This window comes from Gobio gobio, assembly GCF_949357685.1.
Source record: "Gobio gobio genome assembly, chromosome: 6".
In the NCBI taxonomy this organism is placed as follows: Eukaryota; Metazoa; Chordata; class Actinopteri; order Cypriniformes; family Gobionidae; genus Gobio; species Gobio gobio.
In genome coordinates, this window is record NC_137102.1 from 8649213 (window position 1) to 8660590 (window position 11378).

The following is an 11378-nucleotide window of genomic DNA, read 5'->3' on the forward strand; positions in this document are numbered from 1 at the left end:
AGACTTTGAGGAGTTGAGACCGAGTCAAGACCAAGACTTTGAGGAGGTGAGACCAAGACGAGACCAAGACTTTGAGGAGTTGAGACCGAGTCAAGACCAAGACTTTGAGGAGTTGAGAGCAAGACGAGACCAAGACTTTGAGGAGTTGAGACCGAGTCAAGACCAAGACTTTGAGGAGGTGAGACCAAGACGAGACCAAGACTTTGAGGAGTTGAGACCGAGTCAAGACCAAGACTTTGAGGAGTTGAGAGCAAGACGAGACCAAGACTTTGAGGAGTTGAGACCAAGACAAGACCAAGACTTTGAGAAGTTGAGTCCGAGTCAAGACCAAGACTTTGAGGAGTTGAGACCGAGTCAAGACCAAGACTTTGAGGAGTTGAGACCAAGACTTTGAGGAGTTGAGACCAAGACTTTGAGGAGTTGAGACCAGAAAAGACCAAGACTTTGAGGAGTTGAGACCGAGTCAAGACCAAGACTTTGAGGAGTTGAGACCGAGTCAAGACCAAGACTTTGAGGAGTTGAGACCAAGACAAGACCAAGACTTTGAGGAGTTGAGAACGAGTCAAGACCAAGACTTTGAGGAGTTGAGACCGAGTCAAGACCAAGACTTTGAGGAGTTGAGACCGAGTCAAGACCAAGACTTTGAGGAGTTGAGACCAAGACAAGACCAAGACTTTGAGGAGTTGAGAACGAGTCAAGACCAAGACTTTGAGGAGTTGAGACCGAGTCAAGACCAAGACTTTGAGGAGTTGAGAGCAAGACGAGACCAAGACTTTGAGGAGTTGAGACCAAGACAAGACCAAGACTTTGAGGAGTTGAGACCAAGACTTTGAGGAGTTGAGACCGAGTCAAGACCAAGACTTTGAGGAGTTGAGACCGAGTCAAGACCAAGACTTTGAGGAGTTGAGACCAAGACTTTGAGGAGTTGAGACCGAGTCAAGACCAAGACTTTGAGGAGTTGAGAGCAAGACGAGACCAAGACTTTGAGGAGTTGAGACCAAGACTTTGAGGAGTTGAGACCGAGTCAAGACCAAGACTTTGAGGAGTTGAGACCAGAAAAGACCAAGACTTTGAGGAGTTGAGACCAAGACAAGACCAAGACTTTGAGGAGTTGAGACTGAGTCAAGACCAAGACTTTGAGGAGTTGAGACCAAGACAAGACCAAGACTTTGAGGAGTTGAGACCAAGATAAGACCAAGACTTTGAGGAGTTGAGACCAAGACAAGACCAAGACTTTGAGGAGTTGAGACCAAGATAAGACCAAGACTTTGAGGAGTTGAGACCAAGACAAGACCAAGACTTTGAGGAGTTGAGACCAAGACAAGACCAAGACTTTGAGGAGTTGAGACCAAGACAAGACCAAGACTTTGAGGAGTTGAGACCAAGACAAGACCAAGACTTTGAGGAGTTGAGACCAAGACAAGACCAAGACTTTGAGGAGTTGAGACCAAGACAAGACCAAGACTTTGAGGAGTTGAGACCAAGACAAGACCAAGACTTTGAGGAGTTGAGACCAAGACAAGACCAAGACTTTGAGGAGTTGAGACCAAGACCAAGACTTTGAGGAGTTGAGACCAAGACAAAACCAAGACTTTGAGGAGTTGAGACCAAGACTTTGAGGAGTTGAGACAAAGTCAAGACCAAGACCAGACCAGCACTCCTTAAATTCATAAAGATCCACATTACTACCTAAGAAATTACTTATTTTTAATCAATAAATATAATTAGAATAAGACACTATATAGACACTATATAGCTGTTACCAATCAAATGAAATCATTAACAACAAAATTGCATCTGAATTGGTAAATTACAAATGCATAAAATGTTTTAAAAAATGTAAAAGTTTGTATAAAAGCAATATCATGTTTGCAGTAATGCTCACATTTGTGAAAACGGCTCTCTGGCTCTTGTGATATTGCTCAATTATTTCACATGTGTTAATATAAAAATCAAGATCTCATACAAGTACTTTTTTGCAACAATATTTTGAATTTTGTGAGCATTTGTATTAATTTTTGACACAATGCCTCATTAATTTCTTAACTGGCACAATAAATCAAATTAGAAATAAGTTATTGATTGCATCTGATTTATTTACATAAATAAATCAGACAATGCACTGGCAGTTTAGTAATATCCCAGCAGTTGTGGTCTTGAAGCAAAATCCCGAGTCCTCTAACTCTGAGACCGAGTACAAATGTGGTCGAGACCGATACAAGACAAGACCAAGACCTTTAAAAAAAAAAAAAAGAAGGTCTTTAGACCAGTCTTGAGTACTACAACACTACCAGTACTGTTTCTTTCTAAGACACGTTTATAAAAGCTACTTAAATGTCCTAATTGTACTAATCCTGTCTTAATCCAAGCCCTGTCTGTGAAACCAGGCCTTAATGTATTAAAGCAAGTTAAATAGTAAGAGAATAGTAATAGTATAGTTGGAGTGCACTTTACAATGTATTTTTGTTTATTAATTGCTTTGAATGAGAAATGGAGGCTGAATGAGTAACTATGAAGATTAAGGTTATTTCAGGGAATTATTTTCTTATTATTTTTAAATACACAGGAACCAACAGTAGATACAGTGTGATCAGAGCTAGTCATCAAGAATGATTCTTAGTATTTTTACTTATTTGGAAGTGTTTTTTTGTTTGTTTTATGTTCTCGATGTGCAGTTTATTTTAGTGAATCATTATTCAAACTGAATAATAGTGAGCCATTTCATTAAAAAAAGTCTGGAATGTGTCTGAACTGTTTATACAGATGTGAGTCTGATGTGCAATACAGTCATCGGTTTTTCTCTTCCGTCAGACGGAATTCCACCGGAGTATGAATGCTTAGGATTTTCCTCATAGGATATCTTTTCAAATCTGACATCATCGCTTTGGCATTGTAATGGTATCAACCAAATGAGCATGGTGGGAGTGGGTGTCATTTCCTGGTAAAGGGCACGGGAATGACTGTGGATCAGTAATCTCTCATGCTCGTTCATTTTCAGGGGAGTTTACAGGGCAGGTCTGAGCCTATTAGTCAGAAGGCTTACATTTGGGGGTCTGCTTTTCGTGAGTTACCAAACCAACATTTCTGAGATAACAGGACAGTGATGCAAATACTAGAATAAACTGAAAATCTTTTGTTTTTCTATTTGATAAAGAAATCATATTTTTATGATAATGTAACCGTTTCTTAAGATTTGTGCTGCAAACACCCACATTAGAGCTAAATAAGGTAGAGATGTACGTGTAACTTGTCAAATGTTGACTCTACAGTCTCAAATCAATTCATAGAGAATCAACATAATGGTCAGTGCATATAATAACTGATACAGCAGTGAAAGCGCATCACATGCGCCTTACAATGAGCTGCTACACATCGACCAATCAATCTATGATGCTGTCATCTCTAATTAGGGATATGCTGCATACTATTTGAGTTTGAACAAGGGGCTCATTATTGTTTTGTGGTATTTAGGCTGAAAGTGGAGTTATCTAACCCACAAACAGGCATCACTTGTTGGCTTTTATTCACTGAACTGTCAGTGCATGTTCCAGGTTTTTGTTAGGCTGTGACATGAAACAAAGTTGAGTAACACTGGCATCTCTGTCTGGAGTAAGATTACGTAAATGTAATTTTGATCAGTTCAACACTTTCACAAAATCATAAAAAATCTTTTGGAACTCTTTTAGTTACCTCTTTTTAGTCTAATAAATTCTAATAAACATTATTATTTGCCATATTTAAATAGATATCCATTGTCAAATAACACTTCCTTTGTGCGATGTGAACTAAAGACCGAACTCTAATGTGAGCTCATTCCTGATTTGACTATCACTGACAATTGAGAGAATCCCCTTTTCCCTCTGGTCAGGAACAAGTGTATGTATTTCAAATCAGCGTGGTGGCATTTGAATGTGATTCCCTGCTTCTCTCATTCCATTGATAAGGATGTCTGATACTTCTCTCCGATGGTCACTGGTATTTCCGCAAGTGAGTGGGCAGGGAAAGACTCATTTATCAGGCTTTTCATTGTGTAGTCACATCCATAGGGGTGTCGGTGATCGGGCTGGTGATATAGGGTGGATGAATTACTTGTACATACAATTAATAAATGAAACTGAGCTAAAACGAACAGCTGTATTTCTATAAACATTATCAAAGATTAAGTATGTAGGGGGAGACCGGGGATGGTTGTAACACTTTTTGTTTGGGCAGTAACTCAGCGGTTCTTTGTGCCAGATGTCTCAAATTTTCCTACATTGTAGCCACATTTATCTGCTATAAATATAACTCACTTGGATGTGTACTACACAATCACAGATTATGTGAGTTAATGTCAACTACAAAGAGTTGTGTTGTTACTATCTACCCCACTACTGGGGTGAGTTGTAACACTAGCTGGGGATAGATGTAACACTGAGGTCATTTGCTGAAATAACACCCACCCACACTATCCAATTTCTGCATGAACAATTGAAGAACAAAGAAAAACAGTTTTGAACTATTTAAACTGACCAAAAAAAACAAAAAAACATTTTAATTTTTTTAGAACATTAAATGTGTAAAATAATTACTGCGCGTTTGTGTGACTAAGTGTGCGTGTACGGTATTCCTGTCACATAAGGGATCAGTCACTATCTACAGTTGCAAGAAAAAGAATGTGAACCGCTTGCAGAATCTGTGAAAATGTGAATAATTTTAACTAAATAATGCATGTTATTTTTTATTTAGTATTGTCCTGAATAAGATATCTTACATAAAAAATGTTTACATATAGTCCACAAGACAAGACAAAAAAAATAGCTGAATTTATTAAAATAACCCTGATCAAAAGTTTATGAACCATTGACTCTCAATTTATGTCGTTCCCTGGATGATCCACGGCTGTTTTTTGTTTTGTTTTTTGATGGTTGTTCATGAGTCTCTTGTTTGTCCTGAGCAGTTAAACTGACCAATGTTCTTCAGAAAATCCTCCAGGTCCTGCATATTCTTGCAAAATATTTTTCCAGCATCTTTTGCATATTTGAACCCTCTCCAGCAGGGACTGAATGATTTTGAGATCCATCTTTTCACACCGAGGACAATTGAGGGACTCAAACACAACAACTACCAAAAAAAAAGGTTGAAACATTCCCTGATGCGCCAGAAGGAGACACAATGCATTAAGAGCCGGGGGTGAAAACTTTTGAACAGGAGGATGATGTCCAAATTTGTCTTGTTTTTTTTTTTTAAATGTTATATATATATATATATATATATATATATATATATAGTGAGGAAAATAAGTATTTGAACACCCTACCATTTTGCAAGTTCTCCTACTTAGAAATCATGGAGGGGTCTGAAATTGTCATCGTAGGTGCATATCCACTGTGAGGGACATAATCTAAAAAAAAAAAATCCAGAAATCACAATGTATGATTTTTTACCTATTTATTTGTATGATACAGCTGCAAATAAGTATTTGAACACCTGAGAAAATCAATGTTAATATTTGGTACAGTAGCCTTTGTTTGCAATTACAGAGGTCAAACGTTTCCTGTAGTTTTTCACCAGGTTTGCACACACTGCAGGAGGGATTTTGGCCCACTCCTCCACACAGATCTTCTCTAGATCAGTCAGGTTTCTGGCCTGTCGCTGAGAAACACGGAATTTGAGCTCCCTCCAAAGATTCTCTATTGGGTTTAGGTCTGGAGACTGGCTAGGCCACGCCAGAACCTTGATATGCTTCTTACAGAGCCACTCCTTGGTTATCCTGGCTGTGTGCTTCGGGTCATTGTCATGTTGGAAGACCCAGCCTCGACCCATCTTCAATGCTCTAACTGAGGGAAGGAGGTTGTTCCCCAAAATCTCTCAATACATGGCCCCGGTCATCCCCTCCTAAATACAGTGCAGTCGCCCTGTCCCATGTGCAGAAAAACACCCCAAAAGCATGATGCTACCACCCCCATGCTTCACAGTAGGGATGGTGTTCTTGGGATGGTACTCATCATCATTCTTCTTCCTCCAAACACGTTTAGTGGAATTATGACCAAAAAGTTCTATTTTAGTCTCATCTGACCACATGACTTTCTCCCATGACTCAGGATCATCCAAATGGTCATTGGAAAACTTAAGACGGGCCTGGACATGTGCTGGTTTAAGCAGGGGAACCTCCCGTGCCATGCATGATTTCAAACCATGACGTCTAAGTGTATTACCAACAGTAACCTTGGAAACGGTGGTCCCAGCTCTTTTCAGGTCATTGACCAGCTCCTCCCGTGTAGTTCTGGGCTGATTTCTCACCTTTCTTAGGATCATTGAGACCCCACGAGGTGAGATCTTGCATGGAGCCCCAGTCCGAGGGAGACTGACAGTCATGTTTAGCTTCTTCCATTTTCTAATGATTGCTCCAACAGTGGACCTTTTTTCACCAAGCTGCTTGGCAATTTCCCCGTAGCCCTTTCCAGCCTTGTGGAAGTGTACAATTTTGTCTCTAGTGTCTTTGGACAACTCTTTGGTCTTGGCCATGTCAGTAGTTGGATTCTTACTGATTGTATGGGGTGGACAGGTGTCTTTATGCAGCTAACGACCTCAAACAGGTGCATCTAATTTAGGATAATAAATGGAGTGGAGGTGGACATTTTAAAGGCAGACTAACAGGTCTTTGAGGGTCAGAATTCTAGCTGATAGACAGGTATTCAAATACTTATTTGCAGCTGTATCATACAAATAAATAGTTTAAAAATCATACATTGTGATTTCTGGATTTTTTTATTTAGATTTTGTCTCTCACAGTGGACAAGCACCTACGATGACAATTTCAGACCCCTCCATGATTTCTAAGTGGGAGAACTTGCAAAACTGCAGGGTGTTCAAATACTTATTTTCCTCACTGTATATACACAGTATATATATATATATATATATATATATATATATATATATATATATATATATATATATATATATATATATATATATATATTTTTTTTTTTTTATTATTTATTTTTTTTTTCATTTAGTACTGCCCTTCAGAAGCAACCGAAGATACTTACATGTTTCCCGGAAGACAAAAAAAGTACAATTTATCTTGATTTTCAAATTCAGTAAGTTTTCACCCCTCGGCTCTTAATACATTGTGTTTCCTTCTGGAGCATCAGTGAATGTTTGAGTCCCTCAATTGTCCTCAGTGTTAAAAGATGGATCTCAAAAGCATACAGTCAATCCTGGAGAGGGTTCAAATATGCAAAAGATGCTGGAAAACAGAAGAATGTGCAGGACCTGGAGGATTTTTCTGAAGAATGGTCTTATCAGATTCAATGATCTATGTTAAGCTAAGCTAAAAGTGCTACCGCCAGACCCAGAGATCGACTGAATGGATTTGAAAATGGTAAAACTCAACTGTTTAACTCTAGGGGAGTAGGAAAATTAGGCTATTTTCAAAAAAAGTGGCCTGTTCCTTTAAATCGTACCCATTCAAATGAATTTCCACAGGTTAACTCCGTAATATCTGCAGGCGACATTGGAATGCTCCAGAGCTAAATTTCAAGTGTCCCAGAAAAAGGTACATATACTTATGCAATGTAATTATTTCAGTTTTTTTAATAGATTTGAAAAGTTGTCACAAATCAAATTTGCTAAGTTTTCTGCTTTGTTATTAGTGTATGTAGTGTAGATTTATGTGGAAAAAAAGGAATTCAAAGTATAGTTTAACATAAGGCAGCAACAACATAGCAAAATATGAAAAAGAAAGGGGTACAAATACTTTCACAAGGCCCTGTATTTGAAAGTAAATGTAATATATAATACTTAATGTATTTTTAATAGGCCTGCTTTGTGCTTTCAACTGGCCACAAAGGTACATTACTGAGATTATAGCCGTGGTTAAATGTGTCGGAATGCTTCCTGCTGTTAAATGCATAAAGAGCAGGGAAGCACCAAAGTGAAGATGCAGCAGATGATGGAAACAAGAAATGTACTCCTATGGAATGGATTTATTTTTTTCTCAAATGGGTAGCCCTTGTAGCTTTCATATCATAATCAAACTTTGACAATCCATGAGCACATTTTAAGCACGGATTGAACCTCCCGTTCTTTGCTCACAAAAAAAAAGAAAAGGGAATGCTGCCAGGACTAAACCAAAGTACATTTTCATCACTTAGCCCTTAAATACTTTAATCCGGAAAAAGGACACTATACATGATTATATGAAGACTGTTTATTTAATTAAGCATTTTCTGTTTTTGTCAATCATTGGTGTTACCCAAATCATCAACATGAAGACCACAAAAGGCAACAAGAAATACTTTCAATGCATGTAGTGCATTTTGTAGCGTTATTAGGAGGATAAAACCTCTAAAGTGACAAGTCATGGAACGTTGAGAGGAAAACAACAATACATGACAAATAAAATGTCGAAACATATAAATAGTAAGGCGACAGGCCTTCTTATGAGGGCTTACAGTAACACAGCATTTAATAATTAAAGCTAATCACTAAATAATGTTTATACATTTGCAATTCTTGCATTCTCAAAGTTGACAGCAAAATGTCGTCAGGAAAAACATGTAATGTACAGCTTTCATCGTTCCAGAGGAACTACAGATTTTAGCAGCACTGCTCAGTCTGAACCAGTTAGATTCCAGTCTTTGATTCATTGTTGTTCGTGGACTCCTTCCGTTGAGCCAGAAAGGGGTACATGCACTTATCAGCACCGATAAATCTGTACATGCACACGATGGCATCAAACGGCAAAATGCTACAAGATATGAGAGATTAAAGACCATTACACGTATACGAATTAAATAAAACAAGAATATTATACTTACGTTTTCATGAAGGTGACCATGTACATGATTCTCGGCGTGCAGATCATAGCTTGGTCTGTTAGTATGGCTCTCATGGCCTGTTTTACACAGTACTCTGGCTTTAGTGGTGGAAAAAATGGAGCCATTTCTTTCCTGTTTAAAAAGATTGCAAGGGAACAATTATAGTGAGAATATGTCTCGCCATTAGGAGTAAATTAAAGATATTTAATAAAAAACACAAACCTAATTTTGCAGCCTTTGAACATGCCAGTGTCAACTAAAAAAGGACAGACAAGCGTCATCTTTATTCCATCCTTATCAGCTGCTTTCAGTTCATGGCTCAAAGACTCATGGAAGCCTATGGCTCCAAACTTGCTTGCACAATAGTCCTACAACAAAGAGGAGAAACGAGTGGTTTACTCAACTGCAACATTGTAGTACATTACACTAGATATAAGATAAAAAAAAAGAGAAACTTTTACCTCCACACCAGCAGTCGTGAACAAGCCCAATGAACTAGCAACAGTTACAATGTGTCCGTGATTCAGCTCCAGCATCTTGGGAAGAAACGCCTTTGCCGTCTGTGAATATAAAAATATACACAATCATAAGATGAACACAAAATATCAATGAAGAAACTTGACATCAATGGTACTGATCAAAGCCAAATACTGACCCAGAAGTGAGCATGGCAGTTGACCATCATAGTCCTTTCGATAAGCTCGTCTGGGCACTCGAGAAGATGGCGTCCTGAGACAACTCCAGCATTATTGATCAACAGGTCGATGTTGCCCACCTCTTTGCGCACCTTCTCTGCAGTCGAATACACACTCTCGCGTTTACTAACGTCACAAACATACGTGTAAACTTTCAGCTGGAACGCAGGCAACTCTTGAACACCGTCCGAAGACCCTGTAAGAAAAGGAGAATAGATTTTGTAACAGAACAGTATGGCAAACATTTAACCCTTTTCAATTCTACTTATCCCATTTAACCTCACCAGTAACTATTAACCTTAAGTCTAAAAGGGTTGTTGATGTAAATGACAAAACTTTACAAAAAGATTCTTAATATTGGATATTACGGAGCAAAACGGTGCCAATTCCCATCAGCTACCAGTAATAAAACACATAAAGTCTAAAACTTTTTAGAAAAGTAATTTTGTTTGTTTTATTGTGTTATTATATTAATTTGGAGGGGGGTGGCAAACACTTAAACAAAGAAAACACCTTTCTTAATTAGATTTTCAACATTTACTAATACATTATTAAATTCAATAATTCATATTTAGTGAATTAACGAGTTAACATTTGTAACTTAGTAGTATTAACTAACGTTAACAAAGACTAATAAACACGGTAATAAATGTATTGTGTTAACTAATATGACTTTATTGTACAGTGTTACAATGAAGCATCTTGAGAAAGAACCACTGAAAATTGGTGCTATATAGCACTAAAAAAGGTTCCCCTATGATTACGAGCCTTTTTTTTTTTTAGAGTGTACCAGTAATAAAACACATAACGTTACTTGAACAAAGTCTAAAACTTTTTAGAAAAAGTAATTTAGTTTGTTTTATTGGGTTATTATATCATTATATTAAATTTGGAGGGGGGAAATCGGTAGCAAACATTCTACTAAAGCACTTTTTTCACCTTTTTTTAATGAAATTTTCAACATTTACTAATACATTATTAAATTAAATAATTAATATTTAGTGAACCCGAGCTAACATTTGTAACTTAGTAGTATTAACAAAGACTAATAAACACGGTAATAAATGTATTGTGTTAACTAATATGACTTTATTGTAGTGTTACAATGAAGCATCTTGAGAAAGAATTAAAAAAAAAGGAGAGGAAAGTGTAGTTTAGCACTAAACTCACCAGCGGAGGGGTTCATTTCTCGGTAAATGTCACGCACTATCTCCGCGGTCTCTTCGTTAGCCTGTCGGTTGATGTCCCACAAAACAAGGATCGCTCGTCTCCGGGCAAACTCCAATGCGAAGAGCCGCCCGAGACCGTTTCCAGCCCCGGTAATAACACACACCTGGCCCTCCACACTCTTCTCCCGTGGACGAATAAACCATTTACCCCCGGCCAGCACAAACGACCAGATTATTTTAAAAGTGACCACGAATAGTTCAGCGACGATGTTCATGATGTGCCGTTGTGTTTCCATTAGCCAAACTAAACAAAATACAGCGACATTCAGTTCCAACAGCAAAGAAAGAAATCAAACCGCAGAGGTGCTCAAAGAAAAAACCCTGTCGAGCAGTAAACAAAACCCGGACCCCTCGGCTTCCACGACGGGATGATATCTGCCCATAACAGTGCGTTTTTGTGGCTCTTTAAATATGACCGAACTCACTTCATAACTTTCCACGCGCGTGTCCGCCTGCCATGCAAAGTAGGTATAGCCTGTGCGTCATATCTATGCACTGTTACCAGCCTATCTACTTCTCAACATAATGTATTTTAAGAATAAAATAGCAATCAGAACGTCTCCTAAAAGTAAAAAATAATTGCGGTGTTAATGTTTTAAAATGCAGGCAATAGATCTAGAGACCTAATACTTAACCGGAAGTTCGAA

The 11378-nt window shown here is 38.1% G+C and overlaps 1 protein-coding gene across 3 annotated transcripts; it reads right to left on the minus strand.

Moving 5' to 3' along the window:
- Window positions 1–7959: 7959 nt before the first annotated feature.
- On the minus strand, window positions 7960–11363 carry rdh10b (retinol dehydrogenase 10b). Of its 3 annotated transcripts, none has more exons than XM_079819265.1 (6): window positions 10673–11344; window positions 9463–9698; window positions 9269–9367; window positions 9030–9175; window positions 8808–8939; window positions 7960–8737 (listed from the first exon to the last, which is right to left on the minus strand). In XM_079819265.1, exons 1-6 carry the CDS (start codon window positions 10965–10967, stop codon window positions 8614–8616), a joined length of 1032 nt encoding a protein of 343 aa, XP_079675391.1. In that variant the 5' UTR covers window positions 10968–11344; the 3' UTR covers window positions 7960–8613. The 3 variants fall into 3 exon arrangements, with proteins under 3 accessions (XP_079675391.1, XP_079675392.1, XP_079675390.1); XM_079819266.1 differs by having other exon boundaries at window positions 8185–8701; window positions 10673–11363; XM_079819264.1 differs by having other exon boundaries at window positions 8185–8652; window positions 10673–11342.
- Between the last annotated feature and the right edge of the window lie 15 nt (window positions 11364–11378).

Bases quoted from the DNA above. Each gene is read 5' to 3' on its own strand.
- rdh10b (XM_079819264.1), bottom strand. From the start codon at position 10,967: ATGGAAACACAACGGCACATCATGAACATCGTCGCTGAACTATTCGTG. The intron at 9,699-10,672 runs GTGAGTTTAGTG...CTTTTCTTACAG, and splicing joins AGAAATGAACCCCTCCGCTG to GGTCTTCGGACGGTGTTCAA. The intron at 9,368-9,462 runs GTCAGTATTTGG...TTATATTCACAG, and splicing joins ACTGCCATGCTCACTTCTGG to ACGGCAAAGGCGTTTCTTCC.